The sequence below is a fragment of the Apteryx mantelli genome, chromosome 6 (assembly GCF_036417845.1).
Source record: "Apteryx mantelli isolate bAptMan1 chromosome 6, bAptMan1.hap1, whole genome shotgun sequence".
Classification (NCBI taxonomy): Eukaryota; Metazoa; Chordata; class Aves; order Apterygiformes; family Apterygidae; genus Apteryx; species Apteryx mantelli.
Genome location: NC_089983.1, coordinates 6,850,802 through 6,873,080, shown reverse-complemented (window position 1 = coordinate 6,873,080; position 22,279 = coordinate 6,850,802). Strand labels below are relative to the sequence as shown.

The 22,279-nt window shown below is 43.3% G+C and overlaps 1 protein-coding gene across 1 annotated transcript; it reads right to left on the bottom strand.

Annotated features, from left to right (window-relative positions):
- Positions 1-7,724: 7,724 nt before the first annotated feature.
- POFUT2 (protein O-fucosyltransferase 2) lies at positions 7,725-22,244 on the bottom strand. Its single transcript, XM_013955671.2, has 9 exons — positions 22,063-22,244; positions 20,940-21,190; positions 19,084-19,228; positions 18,619-18,729; positions 16,196-16,262; positions 11,731-11,856; positions 10,906-11,086; positions 9,827-9,950; positions 7,725-9,650 (listed from the first exon to the last, which is right to left on the bottom strand). Exons 1-9 carry the CDS (start codon positions 22,242-22,244, stop codon positions 9,497-9,499), a joined length of 1,341 nt encoding a protein of 446 aa, XP_013811125.2. The 3' UTR covers positions 7,725-9,496.
- Positions 22,245-22,279: the final 35 nt, after the last annotated feature.

Genomic DNA, 22,279 nt, shown 5'->3' with positions numbered 1-22,279 from the left:
CCCGCAATCGGGCTAAATCCCTCTGCCCTTCTAAATCGTCCTGCCTGTTCATAATTCCCCTCCCCTGGTCCCTCTGCACCTCCAGCTCCACCGATAGCCTCGAAATCCCCCCTCAACCTCTGTCGGGGAGCGACCATCAATTCCAAATCTTCTTCCTCCTCCCATCCACACTTCAAACACCTTTTCCCAATACTCCAAGCGCAACAACGCCTTTTCAAATTTTGACCCGTTCCCTCTTTCTCTAGTGCTAGTACCATTGGATCCCTTGGAATCATCCCACAATCTTTCTGCCACTCATGGTGGTCCCTTAATGCAAAAAACAAATCTACATACATTACTTCACCCCATTTTCCCAGCCCTCTACAAAACAACATATTTCCTGCAATAGCAGCTGCTAGCAGAGAAGCTTGTCACCTTCGATCCTTCTGTTTCTCTTTCAGTTTTTCTCTCTTCTCTACTTCCTCCCTGTTGTTAAGCTATTTCTATTAATTGTGAAATGGACATACCTCCTATGCCATCCACTTTCTGTAGCTTTCGCCTAATGTCTGGTGCTGACTGCCCGGTAAACAACATATTAAACATTTTCCTGTTGGCTTCATCCTCCGGATCCAAATCAGGCCATTTCCTAGCACTTTCAGAAAATCTTTCATAGAATGGTGAGGGGTTTTCATCCCCCCCTTGCCTTATTTCATACAACTTCTACTAACATTTGCACTTCCTCTGCTTCCTCAAACTGTTTAATACAGCCTCTCCCAATATCACATGCAGAACAACATTCCGGTTTCTGTTTCCTCTGCACCCTATCAGCCAAGACATATATACCGTTAGAATCATTATCCATCAGTTTACAATTTTTTCTGGCTTCATGATCATTTTGTAAAGTGAAAAAGCAACCCACATATGGTACTTCATCCCATTTCCCCTCCCCCTGGTAAAACAGCATTAATTGTAATATGGTATTGTAGTTCACAGTTCCATTCTTATTCATTCTTCCTGATCATCTAAAGTATACATTGGCCACCAATGATTACAATATTTAATTAATTGCTTTTTTGTAAGTGTGCCTCCTGGTGCACCTGCCGCTTCCTTCCAATGCTTGAAAATACATCCCGGAGGTGATTTCTTCAAGATCCCCCCCTCTTTCAATGCTTGCTTACCCATAATCACAAAATCCACAAAACAAAGTCCCATAACGTTCCAAAAGTCAAATTACCACAAAAATCGAGCAATTTGGGACTCCAACCTGACCTGGTGGGACTCTAACCCACTTGCAGGAATCTAACCCACTTGAGGTACCTCTTTAGCCCAACCCTGCGAGGCTTTTGCCATGTCTTATGGGCAGGCAACCTTACCCTTACCTTTTAGCCCAACCCTGTGAGGCCATCGCCGCATCTTACGGGTAGGCAACCTCCCCTCCCCAGGTAACAGGCTAACACAAGCAGAGGGAAAGCTCATTCCACCAAGCACCAAACCCTGACCGTAGCCACATGCTGCAGACTGGGTCAGAGCCAGAAGAAACCCTGGAGGGACAGGGAGCCACATCATGTGCATTAGCCTTTGTCAGAAGCTGCTGACATGAGACACCACAGGCTGCCTCGCTATTCGGCAACATCTGAAGGGCTTCAGGCACAGGCCTACAAGACTTTCCTATGGTCCTGGCAGCGCACTGGGAGCCGGCCTCAGTCCAGGCTGCCGCAGGCAAGTGGGGGCTAGCAAACTCTGCCACAAGCATGCTTGTGCTACTTGCAGTTGGCCTGCTAAACCCCACTCTCCTCCTTTGGGGGCGTGAGGCTCCAACGCATCCTCCTGCAGCCCCGGGAGGTTGTGCCAGGCCCCTTGCACCTCCGAGCAGACCAGGCTTTGCACAGCTTTCGAAGCAGCTCTGACCCAAGGGGCTTTGGTCTCATCACTGCTTCTCAGCGAAGGCTTCTCAGATGGCCGCAAGGCATTTTGCCAGCAGGATTTTGTTCTTGGAAAGCAAAAGGAAACTGAACAACAGTCTCAGCTGCTGCAGAATGGCCCATCAGACTATTTCCACTGCTTCTATAATTTTTTCTAGTGTAGTGGGTCTGGCTGCAAACCCTGCAATCACTATACCATGATATTGAGTTTGCTTTCCAGGAAAAAATGCAGCGGGCTGCCTATGAACCGTGCGGTGCATTTTCCAGAGGGAATTCTTGAGAGGGAAGCTTCCCAAGTGTGCGTCCCCAGCGGTGCTCCTGCCCCCCACCCCCCTACCCCCACCCCAGGGCAAGGAGCAGCACCCCATCAAGGCAGCCGTGTGTCTTCCCCGCGCCGGGGCTACACACCAGCGTCCTGCGGTGGCAGGCTGAACCGAAAAGCAACGCCCTGGCGCCAAACAGCCCCTCTTCCTCTTAGGAAGGGCTTTTGCTTCCCTTTTGGGAAAGGGCTGCCACAGGTTCAGCTGTCCCAGCTAACTGCAAGAGAGGATGCGACTAGGATACAGGGCTATCTGCGAGTGCTCCCCGCCAAAGGTTTTCTGCACTGGTGGAGAAATACCAACTCTCATTTTGCAGCCAGAAGAACTCATTAGTTAGGCTAGTCTTGCCTGACTAGCATGTACTAACAAAATTCTGCAGCTATTTTAGTCTGGAGTCATTTCTGAAGCCTCCAGGTTGACCATGTGTAAAATGTAGCTGCCAGAGTCATCTCTTGTTATCGCCTCTGCTCAAACATTCCAGCATTGAAGTAGTTCATATCAGGGCTTGGTGGGTAACATGTCCAGTGGGATTCAGTGACCTAAGGACTTAAATAGTTCAAGGCTTACATTAAAGTAAGACTTATTTAAAACATGTTTTTGTCAGTGCCACATCCCAAAAGATCTCAATCACACAGTAAAAAGAAAAAAAATCATTAATAAAATTAAATTATAGTCTTCTTGCCTCCACTTTCCACTGCTTTTTGACTGAGATGGATACCATTTTATAATTACCCAGATCATCTGCATAGTGTTGTTTGGCATTAGCCCACTATAAATCCTCTCCCAGTCAAAACAAGGTTAACTTCTAAGTCAGGATCCAGCTGGGTGCCGACCTGCAGATCAAAACTGAGGTTCAGTTTCAGGGCTTCAGGGAGCACCCATGCTGTCAAGCAGAGATGTAGCTCAGCCCAAGAGCTCATGGCCATATGATATGTCTCACAGACATAAATGCTGATCCAGTCTGAGAGTCGTCCCGGCACACAAAGGATGCCGTTTTTGGATGTGGACAGCTTGGGCCCAGGATCAATTCCATGTGCGTGCAAAATAGGGAATTAAGCAAACCCTAGCCCTGAAATTTACACCTTTGTAATCACAGATCAGTGAAGGAATGTTTCTATTAAAGCTTCCCGCAGACTTCATCACTTTAACTTTCAGTTTGGGCTGATATTTCTTACTTATATCCATGACACTGATTCTTTTTGACCCCCCCCTACGAGCCAACCTGTCCGGGGACACAACTCTTGGGTTGATGTCCCATTAGAACAATGTCTTGCCATGGACTTTCCCTGCAGAGGTGACCTGATGACAGATCAGATCATAGGTTGGGGATCTGACTTGGTCACCAACAGCAGTGTCCTGATGTCAGTGTCTCCCAAGGCAGTGCCTGCAGAATGGATGTGGGAATAGTAAAAAGCAGCCTTGCTTGAGCAACCAGATGTGGCATTGTGGTGCCCCTGCTTAGGGCAGGGGCCAGAGCAGAGACCTCTGATGGTGTCCCCCAGCCAGGACTGTTTGTGACACCTTCCCAGGCTACTTTTGTGCCGGGTTTACGCAACAGAAGAGGTGATCTCTTAAGCGTATCTGTAAACAGTGTAGAGATGAAGGTGGGGAGTAAAGACCCAGGAGTTTCCTGCAAACTGCCTGATCAAGTATATTGATGTTTTATTCAGCCACCACATGGGAAGAGCCATTTAAGCACCACCTCTGCTGACCATCTCGGTGCTTTCAGAGCAGTAAGTCAAAAAACATACATTCAAACCTGTTCTTGTTCCAGAGAAGCAGATAATGTTCTCGACCCACGCATGGAGAAGTCAGGTGCTGGCTCTTCAGCACCTTGGATTTTCTCTTGATTTTACCAGGGTTGAAAATCCATTTTTTCAGAGAGTCTCTTGAGAAACTTTGACATTCAACCTGGCAGCCAGAAATGTATGCAGGATTGCAGCAGAAAGACAGCAATTGCAGAACTGATCATGCAAGCCAAAACTCTACAGCTATAGCATCACCAGCATCACTCAGATACAACCACTTAGGTTTAGTCTATACATCAGCCAGGCAATCAGAGCCTGCACCACCATAACACTACGTTATCTAACCAGTCAACCTCCAAACTACCAGCTAAATACCCTTCATGTAACACTGTCTCGATAATAAAATTCTCACCTTCACCTTCTCTTTTAAAAGTGCAGGCCTGCTCGTCTTCCACTACTGCCTGAGTTGGGTTTATTGCAAGCCTTGATGGATAGTAATAGATGGATAGAAAATGAGCTAGTCAGTCTTCATACTTTGGCCACTATTGGCTGTCTTCTGCCAGGTTGCAGGGACTGCTGTGTCCCTGTGGGAGGTGAAGCACTCGACTGCAATGACTGCTTGGTTAGAGAGAGAAATACTTGTAGCCAATATGGTTTTGCTTGGAAGAAGTCCTTGATGGGGGAAAAAAGCAAGGCATCTTCATAGAAATGGGCATTTTAAAAATTCTGTCCATGTCCTTTGAAATTTTCTAATATTTGTTAAATGGAGCTTCAAAAGTGAAAAGCTTAGTCTATATCTGTCCAAGATTTTATGAAAAATAATTATGAAGTACCCGTGTTCCTCAGGAAAATGGATTTAAATAAAACAAGCTGTTATCAACTGAGACTGCAAAGGAGGCCTGGGAAAGGTATCTCTGAGAAGGAAGTCTATTTGTACGCCCCAGCTCTCTCTTATCTTGAGCAATGAAAATCAATTGCCCCCAGATGAATAATTTTAACCCATAATAGCAATAGCTATTAACAATAGCCATTGGTGCAAAGTATCTAGCAATAGCTAGATGTAACCCTCTCATTTTCAGGCAAATGTTACATTCATAGGTTTTACAAGTGTGTTGGAAGAGACTGTAGTGCAGGTTGCAACAAACTAGCGGAGTATAAGTGACATGATCAATGGTGCATTATTAATGAGTAAAGCCACTGGCAGCTATTATAGCTCTGGACAATGATTGTTCCTTCTGTTTTAAGCCACAGCTGATGAATTCAAGCCACACAATGTAAACAGGCAAACACATCAGCCACCTATCAGACAGAAACAGTAACTCTTGATTTTTTTTTTCCCCGAACGATTAGTGGAGTTGGCACATATCTCTAGTATCTGACCATTTCCGTCTACATTCCACAAAATCTCTCCGGTCCTACTATATTCAAGTATCGAGCCCCTGTCCTGATGCCCTGTCCAAGGCAAGAGCAAAAAACTGGAAGGAGCAGGCCTATACCACGTGGCTGTGCTAGAAGGGAGACCTGCATGCACCACACACTGTGGACGACAGCACTGAACTTTAATCCTGCCTGACACGTAAAGAGCAGCCACAAGCTGCTGCAAGTAGGCGACAGAAAATGATCTGGTTTAAAAAAAAATAAAAGTTTGGAAGTTTGGCTCATTGCACAGAAGTAAAATTTTTAAACTGTAAAGACAACCAACCAATGAAATGAATACTTGAGATTTAGGCTACTGTCATTTCCAGACACTCACTGAAGCTGTGGCTAGCTTCTCTTTCCTTGCAGCTTGTAGACTCTTTTCCTTTGCAGCTTGTAGACCTCTTCCCTTGCAGACCTGCACAGTCTGCAGGTTTGGGGAGGAAGAAGGACCATGTTGCGGAACGGCCATAGTCCTTGCTTGTGCTAGCCAGCTAGCTGATTCTAAAGCAGTGTGCTGACTGCCTGAGAAATGTTTAGAGCTCAGTGTGTATCTGCCCAAACAGTGGAGCCAAACCACTTTACTGTGAAAGCCGAGTACGAGTTCAAAGTGATGATGCTGAGCAAAATGCCCTTCCCAAGTCTAAATGATCTGAGCAAGTATCCAAGGCTGATTAAATGATAATAGCACATAAGGATTACTTTAAAGGCAATCACAGTTGCTTTGATTGTTTTTACACTTATTCACAATCCAAGTTCAATGGTGGTTGAAGGAGAAAGCTGACAGATTTCAGTGTGCATCTGGAGAGCTGGCTTCACTGCTGATCACAACCTGGTCTGCTGTCTCCACCTGGTGACAGAAAGGCTACACTGGCATCAGTGAGCTTAATGGCCAAGAAAGGACATTCTGAATTTAAAAAAAACCAACAAAGTAGCAGGCTTTCACAATGACTGTGCAAAGTGCAGGATCACAGCTGTACTTTAGGTTGCTCTTTCTGTTTCAGTCTTCCTCTGGGGAAAGGAGTGGGAGTAGCCACAGAACATGTGATGCTTGTCCTTGAAAGTGGAGACAAAAACCATTACAGTATGGTTGTGGATATTGTATCTTACAGATACAATTGTTCTTCCTCTTCTTTTTGCAGTGATGAATGTGTCTTCTGTCATCATACACCGAGACAGATACAAGGAGGACTTAATCTGCAAGTTTGTCTACTCTAAAAATGGAATGTAACAGTATTAACCCAAGGATACAAACCTTCTGACTAAGCTGTCTTGTACAATGGGATAACCAGGTCCGTTCTGTTTAATTAGTTGTTCTGAAACCTAGAAAGCAGCAGGACAGTGGTAGAAAAACACTAGCTGATGTGGAATCACAGTGCAACTTGTAATAGAAATAGATATATTAGCACAGATTGCCTGGACCACTTGAAAGGTACTGTGGTCACTTATAAACATAATACTATGTGTGCATGTGTACATACATATATTTGTAAATATATGTATTACAACCGCACAGAAAAAGGGGAGTCATGGCTCAAGATCTAATGGATCTCAGAAACATAAAGGAAATCTCATCCTTTTATCCCCTGCTGTTGCCTTTTGAGATTTTTATTGTGATGACAGTTATTTGAGAGAGGTAAAAAAAAAAAATTTAAATCAAACCTGTGACCATGTCACCCTGCTGTCACCCCACTCTTTTCCCTCTAATCGCTGTTTCCTATTCGAGCCAGCAAGGTGGATGTTATTTCTCTGAAGTCTAATTGCATGTGAGCTTGTCCTCTGATGCATAAGGTGGCCCTTTGGCTATTGCAGTGTGGCAGAAACAGCACAGTCAAAAGGCCCACCACTCCCCTCTGGGCCTCTTCCCAGGGCTGCACCATGCTCGGGGGCAAGAGATTTTAGTTTATGTGCAAAACAGAAGTTCCCTTGCAGCTTGTGCCTGTGGCTTCTTGTCCTTTTGCTGCGTACCTCTCAGAAAGGTCTGGCTCTGCAACCCCTTTTAGGTAGTGGAAGACAACAATCATATCCCCCTTTCATTTTCTCTAGGGTGAAAAAACCTCAACTCCTTCATCCCCTCCTTATATGCCATGTGTTCCAGTCTCTGATCATCTTAGTGACCCTCCTCTGGACACTCTCCTGTTTGTCAACATCTTGACTGCTGGCTACATGGTAGCTAATGCAGCACATTGTGGGACAGACGATGGAAAAAGCCTTGCTGGAGCATGCAGGTGTTAAGATTATCTCAGTTTCTCCTATATTGGAAACGGATGTAAGAGATTCAGATTATGAGACAGCAAAATGCACGGTAACAAAACAAAAAGAAGCATGGACAAGCCACATAAAATGCTACAAAGCTTTTTATTTTCTTAATGAACTGAGGTATACATTATATGTAAAATGCCACCATCACTTTACATGGCGCACAGGCTAAATGAGAACATCTGACTTGGTGGGAAAAGGCACTGCTTTGAAACGCTGGGCTCTCCACTTCGCCACCAGAGAGACTCGTCTGCTCTACAGAGATACAATAAGCAGCTGGTAAGAACAGGAGAGCTGATACTATTCACTGTCTGAGGCGTCTTCACAGCTTTTGCTGCAGTTGCACAGGAGGAAACAACCTCATTGTCTGGGAGCATCTATGAAACATACAGTGCACAGTGCAGGTGGGTTATTCATAGTCCTACTCAAGCCAAGAGGAAAAAGCAAGTAAAGGGACCCCTAACAGGAAGGTATTCTGGTAAAACTGATCTTAAGGAGAAATATCTGCTTCACACGTCTGCTTGAAATATCTCTCCTAGCTCACTCCTGAAAAAGTTTCTCATGGGTAACAGAGCCACATAGGTTAGCAGGGCAAAAGACCCATCTGAAGCACCAAATGGAGCCAAATACTGCCCAGGGGCCAATTCTGAATAGCAAGAGACTGTAAGAGCTAGATCTGGTATTTACAAAACCTTTCTCTAATAGGAACTGCACTTTCCCTTCTGCTGGTAGTGTAGAACTCGCCTGCACAGTGCTCTTCCCACATACCACTGACCAGCTGACTCCATCAGGGACTGCAACGGGACACGGAGCATCTGCTATGCTTAAATACATTATTTCGGGGCCCAAAGACCTGTGTTATCTGTCATTTTCCTCAGTTTGCTTCCTTATTAAAAGTAAAAACATAAATGTGGAAAATTCATTTGCTGATTTACTGGGATGATCAGTTTCACTGACATGGTAACTTGAAAGGCCTTTGAGCATGTTTTCTAGCCAAGCATCATTGTCAAGAACTCACTTAACTGAGTGGCAAAATAACCCAAAAGGAATATTGACATTTGCATCAGTCCAACTGAATGGATCCCTGGGAGGAAGATAGGGAAAAGCTTCTTATATTAAGATAAAACATAAGAGGAAACACAAGCTTTCTTTCACCACCCTGCAAACCCAGTCTTTGTGCCTCTCTCAGCATGGCCTGTCCCACTAAGACTATTATTAGAAGAGCTCCGTGCTCCTGTAGAAATATCACCTCCTCTTTTTTTTATTGAGCACTGATTGCATTGGACAGTTTGAATGTTCACAGATTACTGTCTGAAAATAGAAGATTTCCCCAAGGAATTGCAGAGTTTATGCACAGTCTGCAGCTTACATAGTGCAGGGTCCAAAACCAAACCACACTTTTTGTGAATAGAGAGGCAAGTGCTGACCTGAACAAAAAATAACCAGGTAAAGACAGAAATGCTGTACAGACCACAGCTGTGTTACAGTTATAAAAGTTAAACTCTTTTCCTCTTCTCCACAACTTCAAAGGAAAACCTTGATTTACTTAATTTGTTGCTCGGTTTTAGGACAAAGTTTGGCTTTTCAGTTCTCGATTGTAGTGCCTAGTATTGTCCTGTAATCCTAGTTATGCCGACGAGTGAATCCTAGGGTGACTTCGTTTTCTTTGGTCCCATCAGTAGCTGGCTAAGAAAATGAATATTGCTTGTGCTTCAAAATCCAAATGTCAGATAAACACTCAGAAAAGGGTAGAGGATTGAGTTGTAGTTTGATCAAACGGATATATTTCCCTGTAGTCTTTCTTTATTCTTTTGCGCTCACCAGTACTGAAGTCCTTGGATTTCTTTGCATATTAGTATACAATTTTCCAGTGAGTTGGCTGCTCACAGTTTTTCTCTTTCTCACCACAAAATCGGTTGTAAGTTGTTTTTGGATCAAATCCCAAAATCTCCCTTTCCTCATGGATCCGGAAGGAAAATGTTGAAACTGAGGTGCCTATAAAATACCTGTGAAGAGATCAGAACTGGTTGGTGAAGAGGGCTAATTTTTAGAGTATAAGTAACTGATCTCAGTCCAGTGAATTCTAATGAATGACTTGTAGTCAACTGTATCTGGGTCAAAGACAATATTCAGGTTTGTGACTGTAAAATTTGGCTCCACAAAGAAAAGCCAAATTCACTACCTTGCATGTGCACAGATCCACTGGTCAATCACAGCCATCCCTCCGTCTTTGTAGAGTTCTAGCTCCTCCCAAGTGGGTTCAAACCTCACCATCTCAGGCAGCAGTTTCTTGAGCAATTCGACCTCTGAATAAGGGAAAGACACAAGGTACCCAGCTCAATTTTATGTTAGAAAGCACAATTCACTGCTGTGAGAAAATATACGTGCTTAAAGGAACCCTGGGTGAACAGTTACAAAGCATGGAAAACCAAAATCTACCAATGAACTACAGAATCACAGACTAGTTGAGAGTTGAACTGTAGAACATTTTGCCAAATATCAGAGTATTTTAGGCAGGAGCAGGACTCATGGAGGCAGAGACATATTGCCAAGGGAGGCAGTTCTGACAGGGTGGCGAAACCTGCAAATGGTAGAACTGATATCACCACCAGTTTTGCTGTCTAATCCTACAGCAGTGATATATCAAGAGGCCTTCAATGACAGCAAACTTGGATTAGTTATCACACAGTCCAACCCTGCAGGGTTATTCTTGCAGATATTATATCTGCAGGGTATAATACGCCATGTATTGAAACATAATCCCTAGATACTACCAGGAGGGGATGGTAGCCCTGGGACAGGTCCCAGAAGGAGAACCCCATCCTTGGGGGTTTCCAAAAGCCTTGGCTAGACACAACTGGGGATGCCCTGAGCTGGTGTTGGGGATAGTCCTGCTTCTAGGGGGAGGCTGGATAGGAGACGTCAGAGGGCCCCTTCCACTGATTCATCAGTGAGTCTACAAAACACAAAGGGAAAAGGTGGGATGTAAAAAAGAGAAGGAGGAGTAGGCAGAAAGACCACATTGCTTATCCAGTTCCCAATCTCCCATCAGAGAGGCTGTCAAACTGCTTACGGGAAACACCAAACTAATGCCTGGGTACCTCCCATCCAGGTTGGAGGGAAAAGGCTGCCCAATCCCATCCAATTCCCTGTTCAGGGGTGCAGGAACATGAATTTCCAGTCATTCATGAAAATGAAGTGGTAATTGCTGCACTCATTGTCAGAAAGTTATCAGTCCTAAACTGACTGCCCTCTGCCTACCCTCCTCAACAGCATCAGTGGCCAGGAAAACTTTTTCAAGTTTATGCATGTCCAAGAGGCTGCGGATTTTCTTCACCGCTCCTTGCAGGGTAGGCACGTCTTCTCTGTGACCCCAGATGAAGTCTTTCCTTCTGAGATGAACTCCAAGGTACGGACCACCTAGAGCTGTGCCTGTCTTAACCTAAGCGAGAAAGATCAATACAATTTAAAACTTGGAGGCCCATGAATTTCCAGTCATTCTTAAAAATGAAGTGGTAATTGCTGCATTCATTGTCAAAAGTCAATGGCGCCACCATTGATTTGTACTGAAGCCTGGGAACATGAACGTATAACATGTACATAAGGCACTGAATTACTCTAGCTGCAGAAAGTAATTTTAAAGAAATGAATGGCAGTATTTCAGGACATTTATTGCAGTATTTTCATCTTGAGTGGTCTGCATCATTCAAGACAGAGTATGGTGTAAAATCTTTGTACGTAAAAATTTTTTCCCCTGAGCAAACCTGCAATTGGCAGTTTGCAACTGAACTTTACACCCTTGCATGATGCTGAATAAAAGAAGAAAAATAAGTTTCCTTTAGGGGAACTGGGGGAACAGAAACCTGGCACCCAGTCCAGTCAGCCACACCTCAACAGACTCTGTCAATTCATGTCATGTGGCGAGAAGAGGAGACAGGAGGAATGTGCATGCCCACCATGATCTGAGCTCTCAGAGCTAGATTCATAGGTAACTTCTATCATTCCCTGCAGCCTGCAGCCAAGAACAAACAGGCCAAAAAAAGGTATTACATTTGTTATGGGAAACACAGACTGTTACAATTTTACCTTCATCTGTGTCCAGTCCTCATTGTAATGAGTCCTGTCTGCCTCATCTGTGGACTGAAGGTATTTGTTTCTGAACTCGTCTCCCACCACACGGAGGTGTTTAGCAAACACCATACTCCGACGGGTCTGTTGGAATAAGAGCAGTTGCCAAGTCAGGAATAGGAAGAGAGCTAAAAACGAGTAAATAGAGATAGTTTCACATACACAGAGCTTCTAGGATGTGGTATTTCCAATACATCCATGCAGCATGCACGCAACAATTCCTAACATTTCATCTTAGCTTTAGCTGTTTAATCTTAATCATAACAACACTTATATCCAGTATATTCAGCTGATCCTGCAATATGTGGGTGTACAAAGTGGACTGTAGGTATCTAGCAGAGGACACAATATACCAAATTAAACACTTCAGTAATATGCCTTATCTTGGGGGGGGGGGGGGGGGAAGCTGGGCAAAGACTTAACTTGTAAAACACCTGTAAGAAAAAATGCTTAAAAAAAAAAAGTCATGTCTGTAGCCACTGACACTCCAATCAAATTCAATAGGAGAGTGACAAAAAAGAAGTTACTTCCTTCTCCTGTGCATAATCACCTCTTTCAAAGATTTCGTGATGCAGTTACCATCTCATACACAGTTAGCTCATAGCTTTCTTATTAACAGGCACATACAACTAAAATAAGGAAATCCCATGTGACCTATACCACTGACCAAGGATACCTAGGAATCTGGTCTAATTCTTAATTTTATAAAAGACTGCTGTCTCCATTGAGTGATAAGAACCAGAGAAAGTGCAGTGAAAATAGTTTTCCTCAATTTCCAATGGCCTCTCTTCTCTCAGTACGGTGAAGCTCACAGTGGACTGGGTTTATTACACAGCAGAGGCGCCTGGCAGGACATTAGCTGGTGTCCCAAGGCACGGCCACACTGATTCCACCTTCGCTTTGCTTTAGCAAAGAGGCAGAAACTAAAATCTACTGGCCTTTTTTCACCTTTGCTGGGAGCAGCTGTCTTTCCATATGCCAAATCAGATTTAGTCTTCTATAAGATCCATCACTGTGGTACCTGGTGACCTATACCCCTTTAAATACTTACTGGAAACACAAAGCTTGCCCTTCTAGGATCTTTTAAGAGATCAACACTGGCTTCCTAATTTCATCTCCAAATGCTCTAGCAACCCTTGATTCATATCAAGAGAGGATGTACACACAGTCTACTGCCGAATGCTAATGCTGCAGTTGAGGGAGAGACATTTTCCCTTCTTTTTCTTATATGTCAGCTCAAAACGATGCTGTTGAGCAAGGAAATGGGGTATCTTACCCAAGATTTTATGAAGAGGGTATACCCAAGAGGCAGCAGAAGCATGCTTATATAACTCATGGCAGTGCAATGCACTGGGGAGGACAGTAAATATCTTTAAAAACTATACCCCTGTGTCAAACACCTCTAAATTCCTCTGTCCAGACTGACAGTCCAGTTCACTGGATCTAGTTCTGGAGTGAAACCTCCTGCTCAAAACAGGACTGACTAGATACCTTTCAGTCTAAATTTTTCAGTGATTCTAAGTTTGGGGGGTTGGGTGGGGGGAGGCCTGTTTTGTTGGTTATTTTCTTCTAATTCTTTGAGATCATCCATCAGAAATGATGAAACCAAATGCAAAATTATTGGCTTTTTCAGAGTTGTCTTTAGAGAACTTTATGCTTCTATAGAAATAGTGAAGCATTCATGTGGTCTGCATGCTACGCTGATGCTCTTCATGGGATTGAACAGTTACTTTAAGCCATTTTGGGAAGTCTTTCCTGCTCCATAGCTGTTCAGCCATCAAGAATCCAAAATCAGTACCTTTCAGCACGCAGAGAAGCCTAGACGAAAATAGTGACAATGGTAACAGCAATGTGGCTCAATACTAACTTCAAATATTTTTGGACACTAAAGAGCTAGGTTGCAAAGGGAAGCTGGTTTGTTACAACTTAAAAACTTCTTAGAAGGAAGAGGGCATCTGTTAGCATTATTTCTAATGAACTCCAGATGTTATCCAGAGAGTTACCCCAGGCAAGTGAACTGAATGAAAAGAAGAATTCACACTCCACATTTGAACTCTTCCTCAGCTCTTATTTCTAAACACCTGAACTTGAAACCGTCTTCTCAATGACACTCTGGAACTGCTCAGCGAGGTCACCCCTCTGCATGGCCATTGTAATATTATGCCGAGACTTGAGCTGGCCACATGGAGAATTTTGATCAAGGTTTAACCCACATTTCATTGGGCAGATTTGGCAATATCACTAAATTTAAAAAAAGAGAACAGAAAGAGGATTTCAAAAGACTCAACAGATGATTGTATGCTCATACTAGTGGTTGGTGCCATGAAGATCTGGCTTAGCCAGATGAATAAAAGTATCTACAAATTCAAAGTATTTGCAGAATTTTTCCTTCAAAGCTTTCAACCTCCTTTCAGTTTGTAACCATGGACACCACAAACTACATCTAGCCTGAAAGCCACTTAGATTGATTCTGCAGCAAAAAAGACGAGTCTAGAGTGAAGAGAGCCCAGAACATTGCTAATGGAACATAATTGGGATATGTCTACTCTCAGAACCCAATGTACAACTGTAGGTTTTGTGCACACATCCGAGGTAGCTTCAGGGCCTGGACATGTCAACAAGATAGTCTGGATAACAAGTTAACATGCTTCAACTGACCTCTGGTAACTGCTAGTGTGTATGGAAACCTGTTTGTATACCTAACAGCAGAGAGGCCTGCACTGCTCAGACACTTGGAGTAACTCTTAAAATATTCTTGGATGTATTTTCACTAGCTGCCATTCTCAAGATGTGGCAGTAGATACATTCTTATTTTTCTCTTTCAGTCACTGAAAATTGAGGATCTGTATCTCTACAGAAAAACTATGTTTTTTTCAGAAGCTCAAGTTGTCAGTTTGTTGGTTCAAAATTAAAGAGAACCATGCAAGTCAAATCACAGAAGACATTTAAAAGACTTGCATGGTTGTCTAGAGTCTACCTTGAACATTCACCTACTCCATGAGAAGGACAGCTGTGTAACCTGTTCAAGATTTGATAAGGGAAACAGAGCCCTGGTTCCCACCCAAATGGTTTGAGCAACAGGGCCATAAGTAGTGAGCTGATATGAAGCTCCACTAAAGAGACGCCCTAACAGAATTGCAAACTTTCCACCTTCACAATGTGTTAACATTTTAGGCTTCTGCTATGACTCATACAATGAGGTGTGTGTTTCACTGCATGCAAATTGCAAGGACAAACACTAACAAACCTTTAAACAGCCAGTTAGAGAAACAGCTTCCTAAGTGAAAAGGTTTTTTTTTTTTCATTTTTTTCTTAAATCTTAGCATTTCATGTCATATTCTTTTGAGATGAAAAAGAAATTTTTATTAATGATTTTGTTTGTTATTGTACTTGGAAGATACTGTTGCGCTGTACGTCTTTTGCTCAATAAATTAAGATTTCCTCTCTGTTTCTTTGTCTGTATGACTATATTAAGAAAAAACAACAAAACTAGAAGTCACACAGGTAATTAACATTAAAAAACAAGAAAAAAAAATATTTTCCAGGAGACTATAAATATTGCCGAGATAAATTTAGTTCTACAGTGTTTAAAGCACCAGCATTAAGCAATGTGTGTTATGTATCTATATGGGTTCATGTCCTGATTTTTACAGGATTACAAGTCACACTCAGAAATGATGAATAAGTCACGTTTTGGGAAAGCCACTCTCAATGAAAAATTCATGGTTAGCAAACTACTGTCTTGTCCATTTCTGAAAAATATACCACATACCAAGTGAATAGTCAGATGTTATAGCTTACAAGACTGAAGTCTATGTAATTTGTTTCATAGTATCAGCTGATTTACTTCCTCTTAGAAACTTGATTCATATGAAACCCATTACATCATATTTTTATTTTCCTATGGCTGAACCTTTACCTTCATCATAAAAAACTTAAGTCTTTTTCCACGGAGATTACTGTACTATAGAGCCTTGCATGAGATCTTCCAGAGTGCTCAGCATTGCATTGAAACTGCTGGGAATTTTGCCATCAAAGCCAAGGGGGAGAGAATTAAGCCAAAACTGAACGCTCTGGGGAACTCTTTTGAAATGCCTAAACTTGAGGCCAACTAGAGATGAAACTGCACAAAGGCAGTTCCTTTTGACTGCAGATGTGTTGCATAGGGGAGGTCCTTCCACAGGCAACCCTTTGCAGGACTGAATCTCTGGGGATAAGACACTAGGAAAAATTCCTGAGTTACATTAATCCACAGCAACCTGAAGACAATCTTTAGAGTGCACCACTGAAATACAAGACAAGTTACTTTCAAGATTACCAACTCAGAGAAAAAAAAACAAGTCAAACTGAAGCACGTATTAGTTATCGAATTTTTATCAAAACCAAGTAGAAAATCTGGAGAAGCTAACTGGAAAATACTCACATTCCAATAATCTTTCCCTCCGTAGTGGTCATGAAGAAGGTTTTCAGCTCTGTCTAACATCACTGACCTATTAAAAATTGTAAAACTGAGTGCACTTCCCTTAAGAATAGAATTTACATTACTATGTTTCTTTATACAGCAGGCAGGATAAAGCACAGACTATGATCTCTTTGCAAAAGGGACACAGGGAATGAGGGATTTGCCGCCAATCTATTCTGCATAAAGCAAACTGTGACCCATAGCCTGCTGGAGAGATAAGGGGACTATGTCATTGTGTAATGCTGCTCTCTTCCTTAATAACTGTTACACTTAACTGTGATAATTAAACATAGACAAGAAATAACAATCCCTCATATAGTCCTCACAGTAATTGCTATTGGAGATATTATATGATTGCCAAAGGGGGGGAAAAGTGATCCAAAGGTGTGGATAGAGAAGAAGTGACCAGTGAGATAACACTCACTCTGAGACCACCTGAGAGCCTCTTGTAGGCAGGAGTCGATTCTCACAAAAGCAAAAGTAGAGAAGGAATGTGTGGAATAAAGTCCCTTACAGTAAAATAGCAAAGAACACATAAATGCTATAAAAAAGTGTGTTAGCAGCTACGTACAAATTTTATAGTGAAAAATTTTCACTGACATGAAAACAGCCTGTGTTTTTCATACAGTACACATGGTACAGGATTGTTTACTAGAAGCATAACTGCACTGTCAAAGCTATGAGAAACATAGGAGATTTTGAGAGTTTTGAGCAGCTGAGAATACAGGGGGTGTTGATGTAGTTTGCATTCTGGGCGCACTGAATACAAGCAAACACACAGAGAAATGTTTTTGCAGAAGGGTAGTCAAGTCATTGGCTGGATTTTCTTCTGCTAAAATGAGAGGAAGCACATAATCAATCACCTTTAGATTGTCATCAGTGATGAGCAGCTGGACACTTGTCCCTAAGGCTACAAATGATCTGGAATATAGACTAGACTGTGCTGGTGGTGAAACACTACATGTAACAAAGCTTGAAGGTGAATCAGATCAATAGTTTAAACATGTCAATCAGTAAGACAGAATTTCTATGAATGACCAGGCCTGAATAGTACTAATACAGTATTAGGACTGTACAACTGATTGTCTGGCCAGAATGGCAATATGGGAAAATTCGAGAGGCTGTGGAGCATGATTTCAACTATCCCACATAGACTGGGCAAATGTCATAGCAGGATGTGACCAAGAGACTAAAATTTTAGACACCGTCAAATACAGTGTGATGAACCAACTGGGCAGGGAGCAGCTCTTGACACAGTCTGAAGTAGCAGCAGGACATGGACCAAAATCTCATACTGAAAGAGCTGATCTGTGATAGCAACTGTAATGTACTTACATTCAACATCTTACAGGATCAACAATGGCAAAAGAAGGCCTATCACAGTTGCATTCAGCTTCAAAAAGGGAAACTACACAAAAATGAGGAAGTGTTGTCCAAATGAAGAAAAAGGAAGGACTCATAAACTCTATGAAATTAAATGGAAAACACATTAAGGCAGGCCAAAAAAGAATTTGAGAAGCAACTAAGGAAAGGCCTAAGAAAGATTTTGCTTCCTTTGCTTGTGATAGAACGCACTGCAGATCCTCACTGCTCTACTGAGGAGGACCTTCACCTCATTTCCAAATAAACTGTACTGATGCCATATTTTCGGATGTATTCGCTCTCATGGCAAAACTACACTTTAGCTTACTTGGTTTCTCTTCCTCCTATGGATTTATTCCCCTGATGGATTTATAGCTTGCAATTATATCCTCTTCCTGTTCCCCCACTCCGTACCCTAGTAGCTTTTGCTTTGCTAATATGTCTTTGGGTGTCACAGCTGACTGCAAATATTCTGCTACCGGGAAAAAGCAAGAATGCTCCATGTCTCTCATATGATGGCTGTCCCTTCCTCTGATCATCTTAATGGCATCTCTGCACCTTAGAGCAGAAAGCTGAAACATGCTACTTGTTTTCTCTAAACCCAGCTCACACCAATGAGGATGGAAGTAAAAGAAGACCAGGCATTGCCTCTCAGAATTTGAGATGTGAACTTGAGAAACACCAGCTCTGCTCTGTTCATTCCCTCTTGACACAGGATGAAAGGGTAAAGGAAGGAAAGGTAAGCACAGGGTGGCAAGTACATTTAGATACCTGAGTGAGATTAAAAAGGAGCTCAAGGCTATTTCATCTGTTATTAGTATTGCAGCATTTAACATAACTTGCAGTTAGGTCCTTTTTAGAGGATAAATTCCTTCTGCAATGATTTTAATGGACTACAATAACTCAGTGATGAAATACCGTAACAGTGGCACAAGGCACGTAAGCTCTCCCTGCTCTTCCAAACTGGCAGTGGGTTTGTGGGCATGCGATACAATAATAAATAGTAATACAAAGTAACTCACTGGGCTGAAGTGTTCTTCAAAAGGATGGGAGCTACAATAGAGGCAGATCCTTGGACAGACAAACAAGAGACATTTAGGCCTCGTGTTTCCTCATAACCCCAGAACCATCCCCTGAAAGAGAACAAAAAAAGCATTGGTTCATACACCTGCATTTGAAATTAATGTGTTTTTATATATAAATGGATTGAATCAGCAGTATGCCCTCAAAAGAAGATGCATAATGTAAACAAACCATTCAGCGCCTTTATACAGATTTTATATTAAATGATGACTTACTAGAATTAGATCTTCCAGTACCAATACAATATTTTGTTATTGATAGGGTTTTAAAAGCAAAGAAAATTAATCCCAAGCATCCAGAGATTTACAACACTGCAATAAACACTCAAGACCCTTCTGTTAGAGGAGGCAAATTTCTCACCGAATACAACAAAGACGACGACTAAAAAGACTGCAAGATATTACCTGTAGTATTCGTGTTTGTCTTTGGAATACATAAGCTGGTCAATGCAAGGCCTTTCATCTATTTTCTCCTCCCATGTTCCTTCTTTCCAACCTTCTGCGTAGCCTTGTAGGACATAAACCTGTTCAATAAAGGGCCCGCCTGACTCTGAACAGGAAGCAAAGCAAAGCATTTGTAAGCACAGAAAACCATGGGATAAAGGTACGAAACAGAATTATTTGCAGTTAAAAATCTACTGTCAATTCTAATATTACACTAGTTTCTCCCCTCCCTATTTTCTCAATAAAAAAAGGATGTTCAGTGTGAGGCATAAAAGCTAAAAGGGTCAGGGTCAGGGTTTGTGACAACGTGTTAGTTCCATCCAACTGTGTGCTATTTAATGTGTCAAAAAGAATGGAAATACCATGAAAGCATAACTACAAAAGTTGGGTAAGCGAATCTTTTGTACAACAAAGGAAGCCTGTCTTTGTCTATATTCTTCCACACGCTATCTTTAGGGACCTGTTTTCTACCATGAGGTGCACTCCATTTAGACTTAATTTTGCCAATCGATTTAAGCAAAGTATTTGAATATGTGCAGCTTTGATGATGAAAAAGGAACGTTAACTGAAGAACCCACTTTACAGCTTTTACTGGCAACGAACTCCAGAGAAAAAGCGTCTTGTCTGTATTTCACCAAAGATACGCAGGTTACCCCTCTTTCAACAGGGTCAAAATTATGCACAAATATCTTTGGCTTTCACCAGGGGTATTAACCGGCTTCCTCAGGGGTCCCTAGGAAGCCAAGGGGAGCACAGGGCTACACAAAATGTCGAGTGAGCTGTCAACAGAGTGGGGTAATTTTGGTTACTTTTGGCTGGGTTATTTTGGTTAATTGGATGATTTTGTCTTACTGGTTTGTACTCACTTTGTACTCAGAAACTGTAGCATGGATCCCACTTCCTTTCTATATGAATAAAAATTGGTAATTGGGAACACTTCGATTTTCAGGGGCATTTGAAAAGTTTATTTCAGTTTAAACCTGGCTTTTCAAACTAAGAGCAATTTCTTTTTACTACAAAACTTCAAGGATATTTGATATAGTTTTAATTAAAGATATTAAAAAAGAAATTGGTATCGCTCAGACAACATCTCTTATGATTAAGAACGGGTCTTTCCCTCCAACAAGTTTCCTTCCCCACTTTCCAAAGTACGATAGCCTCCAATTACTTTTACTAGCAAAATTTTGCAAAATTTTAAAATTTAATCAGGCTGGTACATTAGAATGAAGCACTACTTCTTCACACTTGGAATTTAATCAAGTCAAAGATTATTAAAAAAAAAGAGAGAAAAAAAGCCTATTTTGAAGCTGTTATTACTTGATGGACCGTGAATAGACTGTAAATAATTCAATTGGATAAAGTCCTGAGCTTTAATCTTCAGTCTTTGAAGTTAGCCTTGCTCTGAGCAAGAGGGCAAGTTAGATGACCCTCCTGAACCTACATGTTTCTATAATGTGGACAACAGACAACTGGCTGGGTTTAAAAAGAAACGGCCTATGAGGATTTTAAACGAGGATAGTCAAGGTTAAATATTGCGGCACTGTGTTTAGCAAAATGAAAGAATATCTATTTCTCCTCCTTCTTTCAACTACCCACCCTCCACTGGAAGATAACAGCAGGGTTGTTTTCAAACAAATAAAACCAATCAGAATTAAGGTTAACCCCCCCCACACACACACATTCAAGTCTATGAACCCTGCTGTTTTGGTTTTTTTTGACTTCCCTTTGGGAAAAAACAAAGTATTAAGGACTAACCTGCGAAAAAGAAACACTTCAAACATTTACTCATTTGCAGACTGTATTATTATAAACTTTACCTGCAATGAACTGCTCATATTCAATGACAGGGATGTTTTTATTGAGGCTTGAGAGATCAAAAAACGCAGACCAGGGGATTCGGACCTGAAGGATGTCAGGACTCTGCCAGTGATAAAGACGTCCCCAAGGAGGCAGAACTAACACCCAATTTTCACTTTTCAGCAAGGTCTTCAGCAGCGACGCAATGCGAACGTAGACATCTCTGCGAAGGTTGAACCCTTCGGGAGGATTTACGTCATACAAAAGGTACCTGGAGAGAACAAAGCAATATCATTATGTCAGGGAGGTTTTAAACCGCTCACGCAAATGATTTTTTCTCTGAAATCACCTGGGGCAACTCTATGGGGATGGAAACCGTTCCCCTTTCGTGAGTTCGCCCTCTCGAGAGACGGGAGAGGGCTGGTGCGAGGGGAAGGCAGAGCAGCAGGCGCTGCATCGACGGAGGGGCCTGCTGCCCTGCCGCAGAGCTGCAGACAGGACAGGGCTGCCTGGCTCCACCCAAGGGTCTCCCACCACCTGGGACCTCGCCTCGGCACCTCATCAAGGCAGCTTGTACCGCGAGTCTTGTCTGCGGCACGCAGCGATGAAGAAGAGGACACCAGGCGAACACCGTGACCGTCCTATGCATCCTGACGGCCAGGTGGGAACGCCCAGGTGGTGATGCGCGATCAGAACAATGAAACAACCGACACGTTACTCAGGATAACTCACACGGCCAGCTCATTAACGCAGAAGGACGCACTCGGAAAGGGCAGGCGAAAAGGGCGAGAGCGTCACCTGCTCGGCGACAGGCGAACAGAACCGCTCCCGGTTTCAGAAGGGCCGAAAGCCCTTAGGGAGGATCTACCACACAGGACCAGACCAAAACCGGCGGACAAACGAGGCCTTTCCCCTGCACGCTGGCCGATGTCTCAGAGGGGCGGCAGGGTGCATGAAGGGGGGACCTGTGGGCACCTTCAGGGAAGGAACAACGCAGAACGCAGGCGACCCGTGAAGGGGCAGCTCTGGTGCAGGGAAGGGACGGGGCACGAGGAGAAACCGAGACCCCCGTGACGGCGGGCGGCGTGGCTGAGGAGGCGAAGGTCTGCCCAGCCCGGCCCCCGCCCCAGCCCGCACGCTCACCGGGTGCGCGGCGCAGCAGCGGCAGCAGGCAGCACAGCGGCGCCGTGGCCCGCGCGGAAGGCGGCGGTGGCGGCCGGTGGCGGCCGTTGGGCGGCCGCTGGCGGTGGGTGCACGAGCACCGCCAGGCCCAGCAGCAGCAGCAGCGGCGGCAGCGGCAGGACGCGGCAGCCTGGCGCCGCCATGGTCGCGCGGTGCCACGTCCGGGGCGGCCCCGGCG

Excerpts from the sequence above, each read along its gene's own strand:
- POFUT2 (XM_013955671.2), bottom strand. The coding sequence starts at position 22,244 with ATGGCGGCGCCAGGCTGCCGCGTCCTGCCGCTGCCGCCGCTGCTGCTG. Across the intron at positions 18,730-19,083 it reads GACAAACACGAATACTACAG|GGGATGGTTCTGGGGTTATG; the intron begins GTAATATCTTGC and ends GTTCTCTTTCAG. Across the intron at positions 9,951-10,905 it reads CACTGATGCTGTTGAGGAGG|AGGTCGAATTGCTCAAGAAA; the intron begins GTAGGCAGAGGG and ends TCCCTTATTCAG.